This window comes from Cyanistes caeruleus, chromosome 22, assembly GCF_971803275.1.
Source record: "Cyanistes caeruleus chromosome 22, bCyaCae1.hap1.1, whole genome shotgun sequence".
NCBI classification, from domain to species: domain Eukaryota; kingdom Metazoa; phylum Chordata; class Aves; order Passeriformes; family Paridae; genus Cyanistes; species Cyanistes caeruleus.
Window position 1 is genome coordinate 7,547,338 of NC_141722.1, and position 25,513 is coordinate 7,572,850.

Sequence of the window (25,513 nt, forward strand, 5' to 3'; positions counted from 1 at the left end):
AATTAATTTTCATGGTTAAATCTGCACAGATGGAAATGGAACAGTGAAGAGCCCAAACATAGTTGAGCTTAAAGGTACTGGTAACTCCCAGCACAAAATTTATCTATGAAGAGCTTTTCCATTTATGCCTTTTAAAAAACATGATGCTGACATAACCTGGAACTCCTGAATTTTAAGCAACTTTATTGTGCTGAGAAGTTTTTTCTTTTGTTTTAATCACAAAACCAGCTACACACTTTGAGGCTGGGTCAGTCTCATATTTTGCAGAGATCTCAACCTCTTCCTTTCACGTAAAAGCACAGCACGATGGTCAAACCAGCAGTTGATTCCAGTTCTGTGAGAGCAGCAGATGCCAGCTGTGTGTGCTGAGGGATCACAGAATAAATAAATACTTTCTTTTCTGGGGGACAGCTCCTGCCGAGTGCCAGTTCCCTGCAGAGCCCGCTCGTTTCCAGCGTGTTCGTGCTGCTGGGGCTGGATCTGCTGCGGCCTTTGGAGCCTTTTCCCGTTCCGAGCTGGGGCTGAGGGGGCCGAGGGCCGCAGCCGGGGCTGCAGCGTCCCCTGAGGGCAGAGGGGCAGACACGGAGCTCTGCTGGCTCTGGGAGCGGCAGGCCCGAGGGAAGGCCATGCATTTGTGTCAGGGGACGGGTGTCAGGTTCTGCTGGCACTGCCCAGGCTCCCCAGGGAACGGGCACGGCCCCGAGGCTGCCGCAGCTCCAGGAGCGTCTGGGCAGCGCTGCCAGGGATGCCCAGGCCGGGATTTTGGGGTGTCTGTGCAGGGCCAGGGGTTGGGTTGTCCCTTCCAGCTCAGGATATCCTGTGCAGTGCCGGCCTGCGGCGGCCGCCCGTCACCGGGGCCCGTCCCTGTTGTCACCCAGAAAGCGCCGCGTCCGATCCCAGGAGCAGCGGTGGCCCCGCTGGGAGCTGCGGGCGCCGGGCGCCGAGCCAGGCACGGCGGGCCAGGCACGACCTCCCCGGGCCAGGCACGGCGGGCCAGGCACGACCTCCCCGGGCCAGGCACGGCGGGCCAGGCACGACCTCCCCGGGCCAGGCACGGCGGGCCAGGCACGACCTCCCCGGGCCGCCCCCGCACGCCGGGGCCGCGCCGGGCCCGGGCCGCCCCCGCCGCCACGATCTCGGCCTTTGCGGCGCTGACTCACGGCGGCCCCGCCGCACGACTCCGGCCCCGCCGTGAGTCACGCACCGCCCCCGCGGGCCGAGGGGCGGGCCGGGGGCGGCCGCGCCCCTACAAAGCGGCACCGCCACCGCCGGGCCAGCGCGGCCGCTCCGGCATGGACGGAGCCGGGCTGGGCGTCACCGCCTGCGCCGCGGCCGCGGGGCTGCTGCTCTACCGCATCGCGCGGAGGTACGGCCGGGGCCGCGGGGACGGGAGGCAGCCAGGGAGGGACGGAGCGAGGGAAGGCGGGAGGGAGGGAGGCAGGGCCGTGGCGGGATGCGGCCCGCGGCGGCGGGAAGGCTCCACGCGGGGCCCGGGCCCGGCCGGCCCGCGGCTGTGGGAGCAGCTCCGGGAGAGCCCCGGCAGGGCCCGGGCCCGGCCCCAGGCGGCTGTGGGGGGCTCGGCTCCTCCTGCTCGGCGCCAGGAACGTGTGGGGGAATGGCGGGACGCGTTCTTCCGTGGCCTGGGAATGGCTTTTGTGTGCCGGCCTGGGCAGCCTGCGAGCCGTGAGTGCTCCCGTCGCTGCCCAGGGACTCCCCGGGCCATCGCGGGCTGCCCCGCTTGTTTCCTGGCGTCTTCGGGACAGGGAAAGAGAAGATCCTGCTCCTTTGGCTGGTTGATGTGGGGTGAGGGAAGGATTGCTGGGGAACGGGTCTCTAAAATAACAACGCTGTTAGCACAGAGCTGGAACCTGGGGAGATTCTCTACAAGTCAAAATTATTGATTAGGGACCAGAATTCTTCGGTTACTTGTTTCTTAATTGTACAGAACGTTCCTGACCTTAGAACAAATTCAGAGCAATTGAAAAACAAGGCTTGAAAAGCATCAGGACAGATGTCATGATTCAGATCTCATAAAGGGAGAAAAGCTGAATTTGACAGATTTTAGTCTAGTAGATCATGAAAGAAATGTAGGGATGTGTGGAATATAAGGCATTTCACTCTTTGTAGCACCATTTGACTTTGCAGTCTGCTCATCTATTAAGTGCTTCTATTGGAGACAAGCCAGTCCCAAGGGCTCCCTGTGTTAAGGTTCACTTCAAGTTTACACTTTGTAAGAGAAGCATATTCCTACATCCTCAACATGATGCCTAAGGTTGGCTCTAAAGCACTTTCTCTTTATTTAACCATATCAATGATCAGTGGGACATTAGCCCATATACAGGACTTGGCATTTCTATGACATATTTAGGGTAGCCAAGAAATCCAAGTGGCCTAAAGCAATCCCAGTGAAGCAGGCAAGATTTCTTTGACCCAGTTGAGGCTAGCATGCCTTTTGAGGGAGGAGATTGGATTTGTTTTGCTCAAGTTCATCAAAAGGTCTCTGGAATGGAAAGCATTTCTTCCCAAGTCCTTGAAGACTGCCGGTAAATTCTTTCAGGTGGTCTTGATAATTCTTTGAGGCTACATGCTTGTGTTTCTCAGTAGTATTCTGATAGTTCCAAATTTCTTATTCTGCCTTAGTTGAATGGATGTGCCATAGTTGTCAAGGAGGACAGCTTAATAAGGGACACAGACGTGATGTCAGACATAGATATGATGCTGCCTTTGCTTTTTGTGTATCAAGAAGGTGAAAGATTTGGTGTCCAGATATGAACAGAACCTGGGGTGGTTATCACTGGGTGTGTGTCCCTGCCTAAGTCCACTGGGCACCTTTTTCCCGGTTGAGAGGACACCAGGTTTGGCTCTCAGGAGGGGACAGGCTGCATTCTAACTTACATCACTCTACTAGAAATTTGGTCTTGTGGCTGAGTCTTGTCTATATAGCAGATGCATTCTGAGCAAATGCATCTCTATTCTAGTTCACACTCTGGGCAGCTGTGATGTGTTTTTCTTGCACTGGAAAATGGGGTTTAACCTTGGGTCTTCCCTGACAGACCCCTTTACTGTCAGGTGATGGGCACCTGGAGTTTGGCAGCTGTTCTGTGCCACCCACGAGTTTCCCTGCCAGGGAGTTGAGCTCCTAACCCAGGGGTGCCAACAGTGCCGTGCCAGCACTTGGTCTGTCCAGCTGCCACCAGATGTGGTTTGATCAGAAGTGATCTGTGCAAAACAGCTTCTCTTCCCCATGTACTTTTTGTTCAGATTTGCTGGCATAGCCATTTGAATAATGGCTTTGTAATCCAGTTGTCCCAGAATGAAGACTGCTGCTTTAAATACCTTTAATGGAGAATTGGGTTTTTCTTCTAATCCTTGGTACCCAGCGAAGAGCTGCACATCCACCAGTGGTTTTTTTCAAGACTACAGAAAAGTAAACATCTTCCTCTTCTGACTTAGTAGTAAAGAGGGTGGGGAGTAGATGTAAATAAAAATATTTACAAATCCAGTTTAAAATTGCCAGCACTTATCAAGGTAGACTGTTGTTCTGGCAATCCATTAGAAGCATGGACTTCAGCATGACCTTCAGTGTGTGTATGAATGAGGAGCAGTGAAGAGTGCTGGGAGTTGGAAGGAGCCTAAGTTTCTCCTTGTGTGACATGACAGACACAAAGCAGTTGCTAACCAGTGTTTGTCAATGGGACCTGCAGAGCTGCAGCCTGACTTTTGTGAGCAAAATGAAGGAATCCAGCAGCTTCTCACAAAGGAACATTTTGTCATATTATTTGAGCCATGTCAGACATTTAGGTGTTGATGTCACAACTGAGTTTACTGCAGGTATTTTACCCTCAGTTTTGTCTTAAGCAAATCTTTTCTACCTGCAAAACAATTTTTTTGGAATATTTTCTGAGCTTTGATTGTGTGTGCAGGTTACACGGGGAGTTAGCGCAGCAAGTCAGCTGTGCATGGAACCTCTCTGTGCTGCAAGTAACTCAATCACTTCTTGTTGCTCAGGTTTTGGTTTGCAGGGAGATTTTCTGTCCAGTGAAGCTGGTTCTGATTACTACAGTGGTAGATTATAAACTCCTCAGGGATGATTTGCCTTTTGATTTGCAAGGGATTGAGCACATGGTAAAGGCTCAATGTTGTGATGTCAGTCTCATACCAGGGTCTGACTTTAGAAGCAGTGTGTGCTGTAGCTCACTGCCCTCAGCTGCTGCCTGAATTCAGTCAAGGTAAATATAGCTCCAAAGTAGTTACATCTGTATCTGAGAGTCTTTCCAAATGCAGAACTTGTTTTCTGTTTTTTCAGTCCTGCCCAATTACTAGAAAATTAGCATGCTACCTACGTGTTCTTGCCTAAACAACTTTTTTCTCCCCTTGTTTGTCTTTTTGCATCCACTACATTGGAAATTTGGGATTTTTTGAACCTATTTCTGTGGCAACAGATTATAGGTTCACAGAAGGAAGTATTATTGGTTGTAGTAGTAGTAGTATTATTAGTGGTTGAAGCCTACTTGTTATATTTGCACGGCTTTTGCACCTGTGATAGTGAGATTGGACTAATACAGCAGGTGTTGCTGTCCATCCTTCATCTGGCTGTTCTGACATGTGCTTGGCTTTTGGACAGCTCATGGAGAACTCAGACTATCAACCTAGATTTGTCTGCTTTAAACTCTGGGCTGGTTTGGTTTGGTTTTTTTTGCCTGTTAGTTTTAGCAGTGATATTTTTAACTCAGATCAGTTGAGCCCCCTTGGCAGTGAAGAAAGTTGAGCAGGGAATATTCATTTTAAGAGGGGTGTGGGTGTTTGCATCTATTTTGAGATGAGAATCTGTCATCCTAGTAGCTCCAGCCATTTTCTTTCAGCATCTGGCAGGGAATCCTCTGTACATTCTGACTTTTTCAGTGCTTCATTTCAAATATATCCTCATTGTTAGTGCCTAAACAGGAGGCTTAGACATTGCTTGAGGGTTTGATATTTTATGAATTGAGTTTCAAGGCACAGTCTATGGAAATGGGAAAAATGTTTATTGTGGAGATGCAGCTACAGAGGTGATGGCTGAGAGATGTCTGGCTGTTTGGTTGCAGGGTGCCAGACAACATTTCTGCAGCTTTGAGATGTTTCAGCAGCAGAGAACATTTCCTAGAGCTGAGGGAAGTTGCTCTCAGCTGGGAACACCTCAGCTCCTGTTGGCTGCTCCCCTGCTCCTCCCTGCTGCTGCAGTGGAGCCTCACAGATGAGTTCCCTGGTGGAGCTGGGCTGGTGGCAGCTGGGTCCATCTGTCTGCATAGCTGCCATAGCGGGTCCTGAGCAGCTGCCCTCCCTTGGAAGTGTGACTGGCACTGGTTCTGATAAACCCAGACAGCTGGGCTGTGCCTTGACCTGCCAGGAGGCTCCTCCTGGGGATTGCACTGAGTTTTGAGACAAATGCAGAGCTTCTCTAGCAGGCAGGCTCAGGCTGCTGAAGTTCTTTGCTCAAACATCTGTCACAACCTGTTGTGGTGGGGCCACGTCGCAGCTGTTTGTCTGTACTGGCTGCTGCTTTAACAGGATTGCTTCAGAAAACAAGGGGCTCATGGATCAAGGTCATTAGTCTTCATCCCTTCAGTTCTAGTGCATGAAAGCAGAAGATGAAATGGTGATTCCTCAGTTCCTTTAGTACCTGAAGTTGTGAATAAGCAGCTGTTTACAGTGTTGGAACCTCAGGATAATGTGATGTGCCCTTGTCCTTGAAAAATTTTCCTGCCAAACGGGGCAGACAGAACTGTAACCATGAGCCCATTTCCTGGGTTTCTGAGCATCATCACAGGCAGCTCTTGTGGATCCTGACTTCCTTTTCCTGAAATCCTGTGTATTAAGCATCAATTCTACTACACCTTCTCTTAGAATAGCACTGCTGATTATGGAGAGGACTCGCACCCCAAATACGCCCCTGAAAAACAGCAGAGTGGGTAAATCACAAGGTTGTTACTAAAGTTCTGGTATGTCCATGGTACTAGAACAGAGGTATGATTGTCAGGCAGAATTATTTCTGCTTTAACATTCCGTCTTTCCGTTGCTAAAATGACAACTCCAAGTCACATCATTAAGCACATGGAATGGGAAGGTTGCCTGTTTTCCTGCATTTCACCGTGTGAAAGCCATTGCTTTGCTCTCCAGCAGCTGAGCTCAGTGCTCCTGCCTGAGAGCTCTCCTCTCCCTGCAGGAAGAAGCCCACACATGTGACAGTGAACTGCTGGTTCTGCAATCAGGACACGGTGGTGCCCTACGGGAACCGCAACTGCTGGGACTGCCCCAACTGCGAGCAGTACAACGGCTTCCAGGAGGTACAGGGGGTACAGGAGGTACCTGGGGGTACAGGGCTTCCAGGAGGTACAGGAGGTACCTGGGGGTACAGGGCTTCCAGGAGGTACAGGAGGTACCTGGGGGTACAGGGCTTCCAGGAGGTACAGGAGGTACCTGGGGGTACAGGGCTTCCAGGAGGTACAGGAGGTACCTGGGGGTACAGGGCTTCCAGGAGGTACAGGGGGTACAGGAGGTACCTGGGGTGGGTACAGGGCTTCCAGGAGGTACAGGAGGTACCTGGGGCCTGAGCCTCGGTCAGGGCACTGCAGCAACACCGAGGGGCATGGCCAGATGTTGGACAGCTGGCAGCTCTGTGCTGAGCTCAGCACCTCTGCTTGGAGAAAGAATCCACTGCACTGGGGTGTGCTGACTAGAGAGATGCAGACAAATTTCCTTCTCTTGCATTAAAGGGAAAAAGTGGCTTTGACATATCTCTTTAAAAATACTTTTTTTTTTACTATATGGAACAATTCTTCTCTGGTTTTGTATTCTGTTAAATAGCAAAACCTACCTTAAGCTGATGTCCAGCATCAGCAGCTATTTGTGACAGGTGTGCAGGACAGTGGAGATGGGGGAAGATTTGAAGCATTTTGTCTTTTTTTACTTATTTATTTTGTTACAGAGGTGAATGCTATTGAAATGTAGAGCTGCTGACAGAGTTTAGGGAATCTTGCTGTCAACCTAGCTTTGATTTCATGACTGAATGTTTGCTTCTCCCCCTGCTTTTTGTCAGAATGGAGACTACAACAAGCCCATCCCTGCCCAGTACATGGAACACCTTAACCACGTTGTGTCGGGCACTCCAACTTTCTGTGACCCTGCCAAACCACAGCAGTGGGTGAGCAGCCAAATTCTGCTCTGCAAGAAATGCAACAACCATCAAACCATGAAAATCAAACAGCTGGCTTCATTCTCACCAAGGGAGGAGGTGAGTGTTCGTTAGGGACTGCCATCACTGGAGAGTGTTTGTCCAAGGCATTCCCATCCATGCTTCTGCTATTCCTGCTCTGTTACTCCATGCTGCAGCCTAGCAGGCAGGAGACAGAGCAGTTTTTCAGTGTGCTGTGGAGTGATTCTCCCACAGTCTCCAGAAGCACTGTGTGGCATTCCAGTGCAGAGAAGTTCAGTGAATAATGTTGCAAATTTACCTAAGTCTACTGCAAAGCTGGAATGCTCCCCTGTTCTAGAGTACTGGAAATTAAAGCTTGAACCCAAGACATTTCTGAGATCATCTTACAACTCCAGTACTTCTGTGGCTGAGTTCATGGGACCTGAGAGGCACAACAGACCACTAGTTAACATGAAGCCTTAATAGATTTTGTTTTCCTGAGGCCCTGGCTGTGCTGCTCTACATTTACAAGTGAAGTGGGAGAGGAATCCTGTGCAGCCACATGATTTCCCTGGTTAGGCATCTGTGCCTAGGAGGGCCAGACAGATTTTGCAGTTACAGCAACAGGATTTCCTGCTGAGCAACTTCTTGGCCTTCCCATAACTTAATATGCATGGAGGATGGGATAGTGGGGTTTCTCCTTCACAGTTTTATGGCTCCCTAAAGTTTTGTGCAGAGAATTTAGTGCTGCACTCCTTTGCCTTCAGCCGTGTTCAAGCCTTGGGGTTAGTCTGTGCTGTAGTGTGATGTGTCTGTCCTCTGGCTTGCCTAATCCAGTCTGCTTTGTGTGATTATAATGAGTTTAACCAGAATGACTCTCAGAGAACAGATTGAAGCTTGATTACGCTTAAGGAGAATATCTTTGGCTGGTGCCCTTTTCTCAGCTTTATTTCTAGTCCCTGCCTTTTGCCAGACCTATCCAGTTGCTCAAGTACTGCCAGCCTTTGGCCCCTTTTTAGACATTCAGTGAACTGCAGTGCCTGAGCCAGCTGAGAAAGCAGGGATTGTGTTATCCAGCATGCTTGGATAAGGGTGTCAGTGACAGCAGGGGCCTTGCACAGCAGGGCTGGCTGTCCCAGGGAGGGATGAGCCTGGAGTGAAGGAGGAACAGGTATTTTGTATCCCCTCATTTGAGGAGAGAAAGAACAATTCTAGTTACTTGTTTCACCTATGTGGAAATCATAATATCTCAACAAAGACAGCAAAATCTGGCACGGAAATTCAGCATCCTGATGTTGGGCCACATCATTCTTCTCCAAGGCTCTTTTCTGCCTTCTCTTCTGGGACATGGAGGCTGGGTCAGCTGTGTGTGAGGCTGGCAGTGTGCCTGGCCTGTGGTCGCTGTCCAGGCCTGTTTTCAGGGAGCTGTCCCTGTAAGGCTGCAGCCACGCTTCGCCCTCCTGTCAGGAGCAAACCTGACAGCTGCCCCTGCACTTCTCACCTGCTTTTCCCCTGCTGTTCTCTCACCAGGGCAAGTATGACGAGGAGATTGAGGTGTACAAGCACCACCTGGAGCAGACCTACAAGCTGTGCCGCCCGTGCCAGGCTGCTGTGGAGTATTACATCAAACACCAGAACCGGCAGCTGCGGGCGCTGCTGCTCAGCCACCACTTCAGGCGCCGGGAGACGGACAAGAGCTACAGCCAGGTACTGGGGACACCTGGGGAGGGCAGGGACAGGGAGGAGATCTGTGCCACTGCACCTGGGAATGGGAGGCAGCAGCCTGGGGCTCTCTAGCCCTGGGAGCTTGGGTGTGTGGCAGCAGTTTAGAAGAGCACAGGAGAGTTGCCACAGATGCTTCTAATGTTCGTTTGAGGTTTTCCTCTCGCTGGTGTCATTCAGCACAGTTACCAGAAGGTAAGTCTAATCTAATAATACAGTGGAAGGCAAACAATGGGATAGGCAGAGAAAGGGAGATAGGGAAGCCTATTTATGAGTGTAGTGCAGGAAATTACAGAGTAGGAGGGGAAAAAAGAAAAAGAAAAGAACAATGGGAATGGAATTATGACTTTCTCCTTGTTTCACTGCCCTGCCTGTCCTTGGCCTCTGCTCGTGTCTCTGCCATCGCTCCTCGCTAGTGTGCAATAATCCCATGTGTATCAGCCCAGTACAGAGAGCAGAACAGTCCAGTCTGGAGGTGTTTCATACTGCAACATTTCAAAACCTTGCTGCAGTCCACTGAGCTTCTGACAAGGTGTTTCTCCCTTCCTCTGCAGAATCTGTGTTCATCCTCCTCTTCCACTTGCATCACCACACCAGCTCAGGTGATACTTCTGCGGTTCCTGGCCTTCCTCAGCTGCGCCTTCCTGGTTCTGATGGCCTTGTACGGGTCAGGCGACCCCTTCTCCCTCAGCACAGCTGTCCCTGCTCCTGTCCCCTCTGCCCCCCTGCGGAACAGGACCGGCGTGGGCAGTGCCGGGGGCAGGGGCAGTGCCAGCTCGGGGCAGGGCTGGCAGGAGCTGCTCCACCTGCTCCCACAGCACCTGCTGGAGAACCTGAGCGCGGCGTGGGCCTACGGCAAGAATCACCAGATGGCAGTGGCCGTGCTGGGGCTCTTCACCTGCCTGCTGGCCATGTTCCTGGCTGGGCGCATCAGGTGGGTGAGCCTGGCTCCTGTCTCGCTCCAAACTGCTCTGGTGGCAGCTGGCTAGTCCCGTGTTGTCTCGGTGATCCTGGGGTAAACGTTCTCCAGAACGGCACGTGCAGTGCTGCATGCCTTGTTTCATTCAATTTAAGCTCAAATTACTGTGAATGCAAAGTTGCCTGTGGAGTCCTGGTAGAAAATGGAAGTGATCTGCACAGTCACTTGCCCGGCAGTGGGCAGGGCTGCACATGATGTGCTGTAGTCAGAGGCAGTACAGAACCTGCCCAGTCTGGGCACCCTCCCCACCTTCCCTGTCTCTCCCCAGGACCCAGGTGTTGAGCAGTGGTGTTTGAACTCTTGTTTGGTTCCTTGTCCCGTCGCAGGCTCCGGCGGATCGATGCGTTTGCCTCGGTGCTGTGGCTGGTGGTGATGAGCCTGCATCTGGCCGAGCGCTACCTGAAGACGGACAGGCCCAGCTGGCTGGACACGGCCAAGTTCAGCACCACGTCCCTGTGCTGCCTGGTGGGCTTCACCGCAGCCGTGGCCACGCGCAAGGCAACGGGCCAGCGGAGATTCCGGCCCCGAAGGTCAGAGCCAGAGCAGTGACGCTGGGGGAAGGAGCAAAAAAGCCTTGTGAACTCCTTGCGACTGCTGCTTCTCTCTCCTCTTGTTATTTTCCCTTCCTCTGTTTCTCTTTTTTAAAGTTAGATGAGCAGTGAAGATCTCTTCTTCCTTTTTTTTAATGCATACATATTTATATATACACGTATATATATGTGTGTCTGTGTATATATATATGTATATATAATTTTTTTCCCATCCTTGCTTACCACTGTGCTGGCTGCTCGGAGCCTTTCCACTGCTAGCCATGGAAGCTACTTGAGCTGCCTCCATTCTCCCTTCCTCCTGCATCCTACGTCAGCAGTACAAATATCCAGCTTCCCCAAAGTCAGTTCTTCCAGCAGCTGCCTCACAACCTGCTCCATAAATGCAACTTCCTCCCCATTCTGCTCCTCCAGCCAAAGAGATTCTGGCTCCTCCTGTCCTCCTGGTTCTTCTCACTGCCTCTCCATCCTTAGCCACTCACAGAGGAACCCTCTGCCCTGATCCACATCGGGGCCCGGGCCACCTTCACTTTCCTAATGGTGCTGGTCATTTTAACTTGGAACTGATGGGAACTTGCCTCTGGATTTGGAGTCCTTGTTAACACGTGCTGTGGTGCCCAGGCATGCGAGGAGGGGACCACACAGAGCCCATAGCCTGGTTCTTCTTGCCTTCCACTGTGTAGCATCACTTACCTGCATCCTGTCTCACTCTGCCCTTCTCCTGGCTCCTGTTTTAAATGGAGAAGTGTCCTTAAGTCCTTTTGACTGAAACTTCAGTAATTTATTCAAAAAGGTGCTTCAAAAAGTCATGTAGCTCAGGGTGTCTTAATACCTGAAACAATTCAGCTGTTTGAGGTTAAATTTTCAGATCTACCAGTGGTTGCTTTCAATGCCAGTTTTCCTTGGGTTTTTTATACCCACCTGCTCCCCGAGCAACATCTGTGTATAAGCACAACTGGATAAAAATGTTCCTATGTTTCTCCACTCCTGTAGCCTTAGAAAGAGAAGTATGGGTTTGACAGCCTCATGCTGTGATACCTGGTCAGCTTTCATTGTGCCACTCAGTCAGTGTTTATTGCTGAGAACACAGACTGGAAGGGTGTGCTGTAGGAAGGGTGGGAGCTCTGCTGTGGCACTGCATGGCAACAGAGATGGATTTTTTTGGGGTTACTTGCAGGGGTTCCTTTTGTAGTCTGGCATTGTGCTAATACTGCTGAAAAAAAGGGTTTGGAAATTGTGACTTGGAGTTGAGTGCCTGGGACTCCTGCTGAATGCTGGAGTGCCTGGGTGTTCCTTTGTGGGGAGGAAGGAACTTCCAGCACTTTGGGTTTTTTAGGATTAACTTGTTGGGGCCTCTTAGGATAAGCAGTCTGATTATCCTGCACAGCTGTTTGAAAGGCACTCCACTGAGTTTCTGATATGGATTTTGGTCTTTCAAGAGGAAATAGCACTTTTACAGAAGATCTCTTATTTTCTTCTGTTCAGAATAGCACAGTGGAACTCACCACCCTAATAGTCTGATATAAGTTAATTGGATCTAGTCATCTTCCAGTGTATAAACTATAAAATAGTCAGAATGGAGCTCTCACTGTGAAGTATCTGCAACTCCTGCTGAAAAATGCGGACACTACTGGGTGCTGCAGATGCTGGTGAAATTAGAGGAGCTTTTCTAAAGGAAACAAAAGCTATTTCCTAGCTGTTCATGCTTACTGTTCCTCAAACTGGTGTTCATTGTGAAAGCATAAAGGTAGCACTGCCAAAAGCTCTGAAATTCGTTAACAATAAGCCAGGCTGAGTCATGGGAAGGTGCAGCTCCTGCTGTGTGCTGTGACTTAGCAAGGGAATGGCCACACAGACCTGCTGCCCACCTGGGCTCTCCTTTGGAGTCCTTTACTGGTGCCTTCAGATAACTGTAATATCTAACACATATCTAACAGATACTACAAGCTAACAGAACCTGGCTCCATTCTGGTGCTTGTGAGTGATGCTGAGGGTTGTTTACTTACCCACAAAAGGGATCCAGCACCTGCCAAGTCTGGTTCCATCTTCCACATTCCCATTATTTATCAGTTCTGACCCAAAGCATTTGTCTTCCAGCTCACAGGCATGGGAAACCTTGAGCTGTTATGGCCACTAGGTGAAATAAGGCATCTGGGCTTTTTTTTTGATTCCTACCTTTCCTCCTGCTTCAGGACTTCCAAATTTTCCTCATAAAGTACATGTAAGAAAAGGCTTATCTGTGATTGTCTTCTGCACTTGCCTGTACAATTTGGATTGAAAGTTCCTCTTGCTGTTCTCCTGTGAAATGTGCCCAAGGGATGGGAGGAATCTCATATCTGAAGGATATATTGAGAAGGCTCAAAGGAGGGGTATGAGAAGCTGACAAACTCAGTGGGAATGGTCATGGTAATGTCATGCCTGATTTCTGTCAGCAATATCCTTTTATGAATAAGAATGAAATGAATCTGTCCAAATTTTCTTGCCCAGTGGTAAGGAAACTCTCAGTGGCAGCTTCTGAAGATGGCTGGCAGCCTCTTCAGCTGTTTTATTTTCAGGAGCTGAAAGTCAAGGCTGTGTTAAGTTTCACTGTGTCCCGTTTCTTTTCATCTCCTGTCTCCTCTAAGTGGCTGTTTTCCTCCCTTTTTAGGAGCACTTTGATTTTTGCTTTCTATTTAAACTTGACTCATCCTCAGGCTCCTTGGGGTCAGGCACCTTTTGTGGTGTTTTGCTCTTGAATGTTACATTGGTTTACCATACCTGTTCCTTTCTCTGATTATCTTTTTCCCCTGTGCAGTGCTGGGATGGGCTGGGGAGGATGCACACTAAATGTTGGGAACAGGCACTTGGTAGAACCATGGGAAGGAGAGGATTTACACTGTGAAGCCTGAATAATCCTGTTAAGGAATATTGTAGCTCTGTTTGCACAGCAAGTGCAAATCAATACTGAGTAAAGTCCTTTAATGTGGGAGATATGTTAACTGCAAGTGACATCTGTTTGTCTTTGCTTTATGCAGATTAATACACATGAAGTATATTTACTAGTTGCACTAATTTATATGTCAGAACATCAGAAAGTTACTTTGTTTTATGGCCAAGCTCTACAACTGATCTCTGGTGCTTTGTTCACAACTTACAACTGAAGAACTTTCATGCTTGTATTTGGGAAAATTTCAAAGGTGAAACAGAATAACAAAGTACATGTTGAAGTGGGGTTCATTTAATGCCAAAGAAGCTTTTGTTTTTGCTCAGGTGTCAGCTTATTTTCCCCACTTCTCAGTGCCTCAGCATGCTGCTGCTGCTTCTAAAAACAACAAAAACCTCAGAGCCTCAAAACCAACCTCGCAGCAATTGGGTTTTTGGTGGTTTAGAGACTCTGATGCTGACAGCCTCCTTTCTTTCTCCTTGTCTCTCATGTTTTTGCTGAGGGTTGAGGATGGTGGATCTTTTGGGATAAGGGAAGAAAGGAGGAGAAGGGTGGGTTTTGTCCAGAGGTGTTCTGATTTATAAACTGTAGCATTCAATCTGTACCACTTGTGTCTCAGACAATGAGCCCTGCAGATAAGTTATAAGTTAGCAGTATTCTGCTGTTGACTGTGGAAAAAAAATAGTCAAACCACTACTGCCTTTGCTGAGACTGTTCTTGCCACACCTGATTTCAAAGCCAAATAGGCTGTTCTAGACACTGCCATGCCATAGGCTCTGTATGGAAGGTGCTTTGCATTTTTCACTCAGCACTTAGATATATCATCTGTGTCCTCTAGACGTAGATATCTGAGGTGCACTGTCTAACTGCATGTTTGCTCACCCCACCGTGAGTCCAGCAGGAGAAAATGTGTGTTTTGGTGCACAGTGGTCCTGTCCTGTGCAGCTGAGGTGCTGTTTTCTGTGACACATTTCCTTCTGCTGGGGGGGATAAGAGCTTACAAAGGCTTGGTAGCTACCAAGCACAGCTGACACAAAATCATCCAGAATCACTTGGTCAGTGCTTTGAGCTTCTTGTTTTGCCTTAGCTGGGCTCTTACTTCAGGCCACAGAGGAACACATGGTAACCTTTGGTCTCCAGGTGCAGTTTTGTTGCCTGAGGATTCTCTCAGTCATGCAGGCCAGAGCATGCAAATATCTTAACAATATCAGAGGGTTTTAGCCCAAAAGCCCCTAATCTGAGGTGCTGCTTTTTATACTAACCATGTGTCTGGACCAGAGGATGGTAACAGCAGAAGAGAGCTGAGGTGCTGAGGGATTGTTAGTGGGTTTGTGTCACTTGAAATCAAACCTGCTCCATCCCCAAGTGCCTAACCCTGGCCCTCAGTGTTCTGGCTGATCTTCCAACTTAAAATCTTGTACCCTGCCCAGCACAGCCAGATTTACAAGGGGGCCAGTGGGGGTTCATTAAGTGCCTTTCCCTGGACAAGATTTGGGACAACACTGTGTTGCTTTGCCTGGTTGGTGCAGCGTGGAACAGCAGCGTCCGTGCGTCTGCCAGGCTTCTGTCCTTCCTGTGCCAGCACTGAGTGTGGCAGGGCACAAGAGGACACCTGGGCTAACATTTCTGAGCAACTCTGCAGACTCTACAGGGGGGTGAGGGAGAACCCAGAGGTAGCAGCCAAGTCAGCATCTCTGCTGCTGCTGCTGCTTCTCTTCTTCCTGAGGCCCTCAGTGACATCAGTGCATGCAAAGTGACGCCTTTGTGCCCTCCACCATTCTGAATACACTGTATTTATATCCACTTCTTTCCTTTCTCTTAACTCCTCCTTTCCTACATCCATGCTTTGCATGCCCTAGTGAGCTTGGGTGTGTCAAGGGGTGAGAACATGTGGGAATATAAAAATGGTGTAGTGGCTTATTATTTTGGCTTTATGAATATTTTTCAAGTGTGCTGGAATTATGTGATGCTAATATTCATGCTTAGATACTATAGGAAATATGTATTGATGTAATGTGGACAAAGTATTTATGCTTTTATAAAAATTAATATAATTAATAGCCAGATAATTGCTCCAGACTGACTGCACTCATGAAAGTTGGAGGGAGCTGTGGTAAATGGCTTTGCTTTGGTTTTCAGAGATGCTGTTGAAATTGTGTGCTGTCACATACAACTGCCAGTTCCCTCCAGGTGTGCTGTCACCTGCAAGTACCCTTGGCTTTCTGAGCCCTGGCAGGTGCTCTCCAGGGAAAGGGACAGTACCCAGTCCTGAAGTCATCCCCTGTAAAGCCTCGTTTGGGACCAAAGCTCTGGAGTGCACAGGCAGGAAGAGGTTCCCTGAACATTTTTGGCATGCCAGCAAGTCTGGATTTGTGTAGGCATAGGATGTGCATACACACACACCTCCTCACTTTGTGCCACCAGCTAGGGGGAAAGGCAAAAAGATGCCAAGCATCTGTGCTCTAAAAGGTCTCAGTGCAGGACGTGGCAGCTCAAATTGAACTCTCCTTTTTCATCCAAGGCAGGACAACAGGCAAGAGACAAGAATTCTTACCCTTGGCAGCTGAAGCTTTCTAAGGCACATATCAAAACAGGAGTGTGTCTGTGAGCTGTGCCCATTTCAGCATTACTGTCCCTTGTCCCTGTGCCTGTTCTTATCCCCAAACTGCTCTTTGCTCCTGGCTCTGGGGATGTGACGGAGGCACAGGCTGTGGCCCTGGGTGAGGAGGTGCAGCAGAGCAGGGGCAGGGCAGACAGGGTGCTGCTCCCCAGCAGTTCTGGGGTGACAGGGGCCTGTTGTGCACCCCCTGCCCAGGAGAGGGGGGCCCTGCTGCACAGGGGTAGCTCACTTCTGAGGGGACATTATGTTCAGAGAACGAAACATTTCATCCCCTGGCTGACACGTGGCTCCCCAGGCTGCCTGCCTGGGACTGCATCTCACCTTCTTCCTTCATGGGCTGAATTACCTGATAGACAAAGGGGTCCATCTGCAGCCTGGCCTGCCCTCCCGTGCCTCTCTCTGTCCCAGGGATGATGCAGCATCTCTGGTAAATGTGAATTAAAAAGGCACACACGGATGGTGGTGTCTGTGGATGACAGGGACAGAGGAGGGGAGGCTCTCCTGGCAGGAGGTGTTTCTTCAGGACCGTGTACAGTCCCATTCCATGTAATATCCCTTCTTTAACCTTCTATTTATTTATTTTTAAAGTATCTGTGTAGCAGAGTTGTGCCCAACTGTCTAGTAACATTGTGATCATTGTAAACACTAATTAAGATACCCAATTTTTGATGTTCACAATATCAAGTGCTGAAATAAACGGCTTCCGGGCCTTGACTATTTCCACAAACTGACTCCAGAGCCTTTTTTTTTCCCTTCTTTTTTTTATGTTATTTTTTTTACTGTAGCCAGAGCCACTATTGCCACGTGACAAATGGCTTGGAGCAAACACAGCTGCACTGCTCCATCCCACCAGGGCTGTGATGCAGTTGCTTCCTGCCTTATGATCATCTTGATCTCCTCACCTTTTTGATTTTGCTTCTGGAAGAAGTTTTAGTTCAGCTGCCCATTCTCAGGCATGAAGCACATTCCCATGGGAGCTTTTAGCAGCATCAAGCCCTCTTGACATGGCAGTGGGAAACACTAAAGAGTGCAGAGAACAGGAGCAAGATTTTGCACACTTAGCAGGAATTTGTTCAGAACAGATCAATGTTTAAGACATACTTTGGTCAGAATTCAGTCCTAAGGCATTAATAAGCTATACTTAAAATTCTTCAGCTCCTCTTTGCTAATCAGGAAAATTCCTTTTCTGGATGGTTCAAGACAAATGATTCTTCACTGCCCTGAGGATCTGGCTGCACTAACTTGGTGATGTTGAGCATTGGGGCTGTAGAGCCATTGGAAGCCTGATCCAAAACAGTTACAGTCCCAGGACTGATAAATGACTGTAATATCTTCCAGCCCATTAAATTAAAGACTTCCAAAAGCCAATAAACCAGTTAAGGTGTTTTCTGCTGCAGCAAGGAGCTGTGTAAAGTTGGATCCTTCAGCCCAAAGACACAGAAGGTGCAAAGTTAGGACAAAAGGGCCATGTTGCTCATGGGTGAAGCTCTGATCTGGCCCTCCACAGCTATGGTACAGTGAGGGGTAGGTATCACTCTTTCTCCTATGATTCATATCAGTCCTGAGCTGCACTTATAATTCCCTTTGCCATTCATTTCCTCTTACAAAGCTGAGCTGGGCACATTCATCTGTGTGTGGGGGTGTTCTAAAGGACTCCCCATGGGTGCAAAGCAGGACCCCCTTCACAGGTCCTCTGCAGCCTGGAGAGGTTGGGCTGCTGCAAGACACATCCCTGGCTGCTGTTAGAGGCCTGTCCTGCTCCAGGACCCTGCTGGGCTCACGTGTTCAGCCTCATTAAGCTGGTCAGGATTGGTGATGGCTGCCTCCTAGTAGCAGATAAGTAGTTTATAAAATACTTTAAATTGTAATCTTAATTCTAGAGTTAGCAGTGCATAATATTGCTGCACCACCTCTTTAACTCCAGGACAGAGTGACACGGGCATAAATCCTCCCAGTGCAAGGCTGAGATTTTCTTCACCCTCTGATTTACCCCTGGCTTTCCTCTGACAGAGGAAAAGCCATGTAACCATGTTGCTGCTCTCATCTGTCTCTGTTTCCATCAGAAGTGAGACTGAGCCTTCAAATATTGTATCTGCCAAATTGTATCTGCAGAGTCAGATATATCCATTTAAAAACATATGCACTTCATACTCAGTTCTTCATTATGATTTATCTGACAGTTCTATTACCTGCTTCTAACTAAAAAATCTTACAGAAGAACATTCAGAGATTCTGGTTCATATTCTATACTTTCTTCCATGTATTTTCATTCAATTGTTAAAAATAATATAAAATTCCTGTACTTTAACATCTGGACTCCATAAAGCATTCTCTGGGTAATTTTCCCATCCAAGGTATTTTCACTGGAATTCCTAAACTGTTCCACCCTCTTTTCCACCCTGTACTGTGGGACAGGTGCACAATAATTCAAGCAAGGTTGAGCAGTTTCTTTTCCCAAAGTGCAGGAGCATTCCCATAAACTCTTCATTATTCCTGCACTGAAAAGTTAGTCCAAACCTGGTAACAAGGGTTCCTGCAAGCACAAGGAGAGGCAGCTGCTGGGATTTCTCCTTGCTAAGTGTCTGTCGTGTGTGTCTTTTGCAGGTACCTCTCTGGGGACTCCATTACTGTCTTTCCCAGCAGCCCTGGCACGGCCTTCCCTTCACCTGCTACATCTCTGTTTGTCCCAACACCACCCAGCATCCTCCACCTGACAAACCAGCAGCTCTTCAGGTCCCCACGCAGAACTTCCTCATCCTCCCTTCCCGGCCGTCTCAACAGGGCGCTCTCGCTGGGCACCATCCCCTCGCTGGCACGGGCAGGTGAGTGCTCCAGAGGGAAGGCTGCAGGAGGAGATGGGCTGGGAGGGATCCAGGTGAGTGCTCCAGAGGGAAGGCTGCAGGAGGAGATGGTCTGGGAGGGATCCAGGTGAGTGCTCCAGAGGGAAGGCTGCAGGAGGAGATGGGCTGGGAGGGATCCAGGTGAGTGCTCCAGAGGGAAGGCTGCAGGAGGAGATGGGCTGGGAGGGATCCAGGTGAGTGCTCCAGAGGGAAGGCTGCAGGAGGAGGTGGGCTGGGAGGGATCCAGGTGAGTGCAGGAGCTGTTGCAGAGGGAATGGCACTGCATCCACACATTATGGTCCTGTTCAGGGATGGCTGCTCCTGTGGCACAGAGGAGTATGCAGCATTTGGATTTGGGGTTTGGCAGCAGCTGAGCCAGCTGGGTTCAGATTGTTTCATTTTTGCTTTTAGATTCTGGCTACTTGTTCAGTGGAAGCCGACCGGCCTCACTGTCATCCCAGTCCAAGGAGTCCCCTGCATCAGGTACTGACTGCTCTAGGCCTTCCAGAGCAACAGTCTGCAGGATTTGCACTGAGTGAAACACGTGGTCTGGCTGGATTCTTTCCTCTCTGCTCGCATTCCAGTGAAAATGTCCATTTTGCTGCTAGAAATGCTGCAGGGAGAGTCCCAGCTAAAAGTGGGATGGCATTAAAATCAGGTGCTGTGTGTGTTGGATATTCTCCCTGGGAGAGGTCATGGTGACATCAGTGACACAAAATAAGGAGCCCTTTGCTGATGAGAGCTGAGTTGTCCTGCTCAGACAGGAGACTGGAGCTGTTTCCAGGGCAGCTCTTGTGTAGCTTTCCCAGCAGAGTGCAGCATTGGCAGTTTGGCTGCTCCTGTCTGCTGTCCTGTCTGTTGTCCTTCTGCCCCAGACGGGTCCCTGGGCCCTTTGTGTTGCTGCAGAGGCACTTGCACCCTGGGCCAGTGCAAACCTCCTGCATCCCAGTGCACTTCCTCAGCAGCTCTGAGGGATGTGCCAGCACAGTTCATTCACCTGCAGAATGGATTGTGCAGCTCTCCTGGATGGACACAGCTGAGCAAAGAGAAAGCTCCTGATAACCTGATTCCTGAGTCATTCCCGAGTGTACTAAAGTACTCGTGGAATTTCTCTGTTCTGCAGTGTGGGGACTCAAATAAATAAATCATTTTAGTACAAGTTACATTGTGGCCATTTACAACTCGCACTCCTTTTTCTGGCAGTACTGTTAAAGAGAGCTGTGCGTGTTGTAGTGGGATGCTAACCCTGTGCTTGTGTCCGTGGGGTGTTTCCATTGCAGATCCCTTGTCCCTGCTGTCCGGCAGCGCTGTCCCCTCCCGCATCCCGTCCCCGGCGCCGTCGGTGGCCGGCTCGGTGGCCTCGGGCTCGGTGGCCTCCAGCTCGGGGTCGCTGCGCTTGCGCCGGCCGCTCATCAGCCCTGCCCGCCTCAACCTCCAGGGCCAGAAGCTGCTGCTGTTCCCGGCACAGAACGAGGCCCTGCTCACCCCGAGCGGCTCCGAGGAGCAAACCCACTCCGACAGCAACGCCTCTGCCCCCGAGCTGCCCGGCTTGCCCAGGAGGAACCTCGCGGAGCGGGGAGCGCCCGGTACGCTGCCAGTGCTGGCCATTCCCCACAGGGAGATCGTGTTGCAAACACAGCCCTGCAACATCCAGCCCACAACAGATGGGAAACCTTCAGGAGAGGCCCGGCTGGTAAAGTTTCCTGTCTTTTTCTCCTTGCAGATATGAGATCTGCTGTGGAAGGGGGGAGTATTTGTAGTGATAATTCCATCAAAAAGGAGGATCACTCATCACACTCATCTACCTGTGTGGTGGACACAACTACCAAAGGGGAAGATTTGGCAGGTTGGAAAGGTGAGTGCAAGTCCAAGTAAGTAGTTGTAAAATGGACCTGCTATTCTAAGATCTTAACAAAGCTGTTCCTGTTCTTTGGACTGTCTGAAGAACACTGACAAAGTGCTAAACAGAGACAGAAGAAGAGGGGTGGGGATACAGGTGGCAAGAGCATGAGATGTGATGAGATGAGATGAGAATAGAGCCAAAAGAGAGGAGTGGAGTCACTCCTGACAGCAAAAGTGCTTCAGCAATTTCTGCTTGTGCTGAAACACTGGACAGAGAGAAACAGCACAACATATGTTGACATTTACTTACCAGTTCTTTAACATCTCTTTCTACTGTTCCCTTATTTTCTGTGTGTTCTCCTCTTCTGCCAAGGTCGCTTTGGTACCTCTGCCCTCCGGGGCTTGCTGGCCGTGAGCCTGACTCTCAACGCTGTCTTCACCTCAGCCTACGTCTACAGGAGCCTGCGCTGATTTGTGCCAGCACTCCCTTTCTCTCTGGTTCCACCTGGTCCTGAGGAGACAAGAAGAACTCAACCATGGCTCCATGGCCAATGGCCATGCCACGGGTGCATGTTGTTTTTTAAAAACCTACTGTACACTCAACTGGCATGAAAAGGAATCTGGGCAGCTGCTGCCATCACTTCCAGGTAGAAAATATCCCAGGATTGTCCCTGGAGATGGCAGGCAGAATTCCCAGCTCCAGTTCAAAGCAGGAGGCAGCCCAACGGCTCACACGCTTTCTTTGAAAAGAACTGACCTGAGACACGAGCCTGAAAATGTGTGAGCTGTGTTTTTAGGAACCTACCCCCAGCTCTTTCTGACATACTGACCTCGTGCTGATGGTGCTGGTAAAATGGGGGGAGTTAGAACAAATGAGCTGAAGAAGAGGGATGGCTTAGTAGCTGGTGCTGGGCTTTGGCTACTGTAACAGCATCCCCAGCCTCTGCTCAGTGGTTCCTCTTCTCTCTTCTCTTTGGCATTCTTCTCTAAATTGTCAGTGAACTTTCTTTAGTTGCCTTAAGCTTGCCTAAGCACATGGGTGACCTTGGCTGCTCTGTCATGTTCTTGCATCTTAGATGTCCTTGTGCTTCCAGCTGGGCCTGGCCCCGAGGCCGCTTTCCCCAGCTCCATTCTGGCTCCACTGGCTCTCGGCTGCTGAGTGTAGCTGTGTCCAGCCAGCTCTGGCTGCAGGGGAGCTCAGCCCCGACAGACACCCTGTGCTGCCTGCATCAGAACCTGGAAGCCCATGCTGTGCTTTGCCCAGGAGGCATCAACTGTGTTACTCTGAAGTGGGTGAAAGGAAAGGACCCCGGTGTGATTTGCACCAGTCAAAGGGCTTCAGCTCACAGCTCTTCTGGAGTTTTCACTGAAGCAGTGAGTGGCAGAGCCTGTTCTTGCTGTAAATCGCACAAATCTGTTCTGTTAGAGGTGGGTGAGGAGCTGTCTGATTGTATACATCTATCCAGAAACCTGACACCTCAGTTTGATGCTGGGATTTGCTAAGTAGCTGTTAAAGATATTTCTTGTTTAGTGAAATTCCCAGGTGCTCTCAGTGAGAAGTGCCAAACCTGCTTCTTGACAATTCAGCCTTCTGGGTAGATTCTTCTTTTCCAGCCCAAGGAAAGTAGTAGATTTTCAAAAGTAGTTTGTAATTTGGGTATTTCTGCTTTTGGGTGAGTCTTCAGCATTGCTTAGAATTCAGGGGCCATTTAGAGTATTGTGCTGAACACTCAGAATCATTTAGTGCATCTTAGAGGAAAAAATAGAAATCCTGATGTTGATGTTTTGGTTCCCAAAAGCCAAGTGCAGAGAGGTTTACCAGTGTGTCAAAAATACCCGGTGAGAAGAGAGTTGACTGGCATTAGCTGTGTATTTCCTGAAGCAGGACTTGGATCTATTAAGAGTTTTTCTGTTGTCTCTTCCTCTGGGCTCCTTTACCTCAAATTTCACTCCCCCACCCCACTGCCCTGTGTTTGCATCCTAAATTGGTGCTGTGTCTTTCCCTCCCTTTCAGTTTGCTGCTGTTCCCTCTCGTGTGTTCTTGCATGTGCACAGAACAAAGCGTGTCTGCTGCTGACCACTGTCTGCTCTGACCCTGAGAGTCACTTCATTTTCTTCTTGTGTGTTTTAATTGAGTTCCTACCCCAGCCTCACTCGGTAGCCGATGGGAGCCCTAGCCAGAGTCTAATCAGCCTGCATGTGACAGCTTAAATGGGGCTTTCCTGCTGCTGATTCGAGCACTGAAAAACCGAGTGTCTGTGTTTGCCAAGTCTCCCTGCATGGTTCCAGCTGCCACTTCCAGCTGCTGCTCCCACCCTCCCTGAGGGTGAGACTGGTCCCTGCCAGAGCTGCACTCACACGTGCTGATCAGAGGGCTGAGGAAAGGTCGCTCCTGACTCTGCATCTCCTTTGGCCTCCTCAGAGAGCTGCTGCAGGGCTGTGAAGGGCAGCACCTCCTGGACAAGGGCCCAGGGCCAGGAGAGACCTGCAGCAGAAAGATGTGCTGCAGACTGCTGATGAATTGTGTTGTATCTTGCATGAATAGTTCCTTGTAGCCAAACCGGACCCATAACCTGTTGTAAAGAGATTTTTGTCCCTTTTATAGACTTTGCACGCTCACCCGAGCATGTGTACAGGCAGGATGATGGCAGAGCAACTGCCAAGCTTCTCTTTAAACCTCTGCTCCCTGGGTTCCATGATGTTCTGGTGCAGTGTGTGACATCCCATTCACGGATCCTTGTCCTGCCTAGAGGCCTCCTGCAGAGACGAGCTGCCAGAAGATGCTGTGGCTTGTCTTTATCACCCAGCAGATGTGCACTGTGACTTCATGTATGCAAACCTCCCACTTCCACCTCCCAGCCTGCGCTGAGTTTCACCACCACACTCGACCAGATTGCAATACCAACCTTGTCCTCCTCATTGCAATACCAACCTTGCCCTCCTCTCCAGCAACCCAGGAGCTGCAGCATCTCCGCACGCCTCTTCCCACCCGCATTCCAGAGCAGGAACGCTGTAACCTGTCACTGCACTTCTGTGGCTGCTCACTCAGACTGTTCCTGGAAGGGGTTTGGTGACCTTGTCCAAAGCAATAGAGAGACTTTGGGTTTTATTACTGAAGAGGGAAGTTTTTCATTCTGGTGCTAGAACTCTCCCGTGGTGCTCTCACAGTTGTGAAGCCTTTGCTTGAGGAATACACGAGTGTGTGTGTGTGTGTGTGTGTGTGTGTGTGTGTGTGTGTGTGCCTGCTGATACACAAAAACATTTGGAAGGTTTCTTCATTTCAGAAGATCTGAGCCCATGTTTGTGTTTATATTGTTGGCCTTAATCTAGCTCGTAGATACTGTGTCTATCTTGCTGCTCTTTTCTCTACAAAGCTGGTTTGGAGGAAGCAGAAGTTTATCTGGTCCCCCTGTAAAAATCTCTGTGACTGATGATGTTGATCTTCATACAGTGTTGCTCAGGGGGGGAGATTTTATTTTTCTAATACTTTTCCTACTGTAAAAACTGTTGGAGTGTATGGAGTGGAAAAGATCTTTACAAAATGGCCTGATAAAGATTTGAACATGACTTAATAATACCAACAATTAATGATTAGGTGGAATATAAATGAGCTTTATTTCTACACCTTTTCCATTTCCTACTTTCCATTGAAAATGTCCAGGTACTTCTTCTTTAGATATGGGCTTGTTAGACATGTTCTGAGACCTTGCAGATACTTTAGATGATTTTGCTGTTCTGAATTAAAAAGAATTTGTATTTTGGAGTCTGGTTCCAGTTCTGCAGTCTGGGAAGTTTGGCAGATGTGACAGATATTATGCACATATCTATTTGATGGGATAGAGGGAGTGGGTAGAACGAGTTTCTGGTTTCTGAAGTTTATCATATCTTTTGACATAAAAACACAGACATTAAATTGGTCACTGTGTGGGGAAATATCCTTACTGCTGGCATATGTAGGCCAGATTCACTGAATTTTAGGCTATTTGTTCAAGCAACAGATCAGGCCTGTGAATGTTTGATTCCCACTCCCTCTTCCTGGGTGCTGGGAACATCTGTAAAACACTGCTGACCTGGCTGGGTTCCTTGTGACAGGGCAGCTGGACTGAAGGGCTTCTGTTGCCTGTGGATGCTGCTATATTTTTTTCTTCCAAGCACCATTCCTGGAAATAACAATGGTCTTAACCTCTCTCACAAAGATTTGTTAAAAGCCTGGGATGGGCCAATTTGGCCCATACTTTTTTTTTTTTTTTCCCTTCTTAAATATACGTTGCATCCAGAAATTATCATCACTGTGTTCTGGTGTGGGAGTAAGGTACAGAGTATTTTTGGATTCAGTGGGTATCTAGAGAGGGTGAGGAGGACAATTTCAAGTCCTAAACCTTATTTCCTGTGAAAGAAAGACTGTATGTTATGTGTGTGTACTTCTTTGGGGAGCTCTATCACTGTACAGTTTAGTTAAACATGCTCCAAGGAAGGAGAAGCTGTTCCTCGGAGGTTTTTAGTTCATGCTTTGTGTTTAAAGAGGAATATTTTTCTTTAAAAAATAAAACCGGATAAGTTTTCACCTTAGTGTGAGTGGTCCAGTTATATGCACACCATATTTCTGTGTTCATTGGGCACTTAAGTGTTTGGGTTTTTTTGTGAAATCACGACTGAGAGTATTTATGTATTATTGTACCATCTTTATGTTTTATTTTGTAATGTAAATTTGGGGGGCAGGTAGCATAAGCTGATCAACACTTTTTAAAGGAGGATATATTTTAATTAATGACTGGCAACAGCTCACTATTCTGTACATACAGGTGTGTTTTGAAGGATTTAATGACCTGCAGTGCTTGCACAGATGCAACACTGGTAGAATCCACGTT

General features: G+C 49.1%; 1 protein-coding gene across 1 annotated transcript; it reads left to right on the top strand.

Annotated features, from left to right (window-relative positions):
• Positions 1-1,198: 1,198 nt before the first annotated feature.
• On the top strand, positions 1,199-25,209 carry TMEM201 (transmembrane protein 201). Its single transcript, XM_086860824.1, has 11 exons — positions 1,199-1,366; positions 6,203-6,323; positions 7,076-7,270; positions 8,702-8,878; positions 9,448-9,827; positions 10,199-10,402; positions 18,568-18,785; positions 19,215-19,286; positions 20,084-20,389; positions 20,527-20,658; positions 21,019-25,209. The coding sequence occupies exons 1-11, from the start codon at positions 1,293-1,295 to the stop codon at positions 21,114-21,116; spliced, it is 1,977 nt and encodes a 658-aa protein (XP_086716950.1). The 5' UTR covers positions 1,199-1,292; the 3' UTR covers positions 21,117-25,209.
• The last annotated feature ends 304 nt before the right edge of the window (positions 25,210-25,513 follow it).

What these genes read in the sequence shown, in the direction of transcription:
- TMEM201 (XM_086860824.1), top strand. Translation starts at nt 1,293, where the DNA reads ATGGACGGAGCCGGGCTGGGCGTCACCGCCTGCGCCGCGGCCGCGGGG. An exon ending in CTCTACCGCATCGCGCGGAG is followed by an intron (nt 1,367 to 6,202) that starts GTACGGCCGGGG and finishes CTCTCCCTGCAG; the next exon opens with GAAGAAGCCCACACATGTGA. An exon ending in AGTACAACGGCTTCCAGGAG is followed by an intron (nt 6,324 to 7,075) that starts GTACAGGGGGTA and finishes GCTTTTTGTCAG; the next exon opens with AATGGAGACTACAACAAGCC.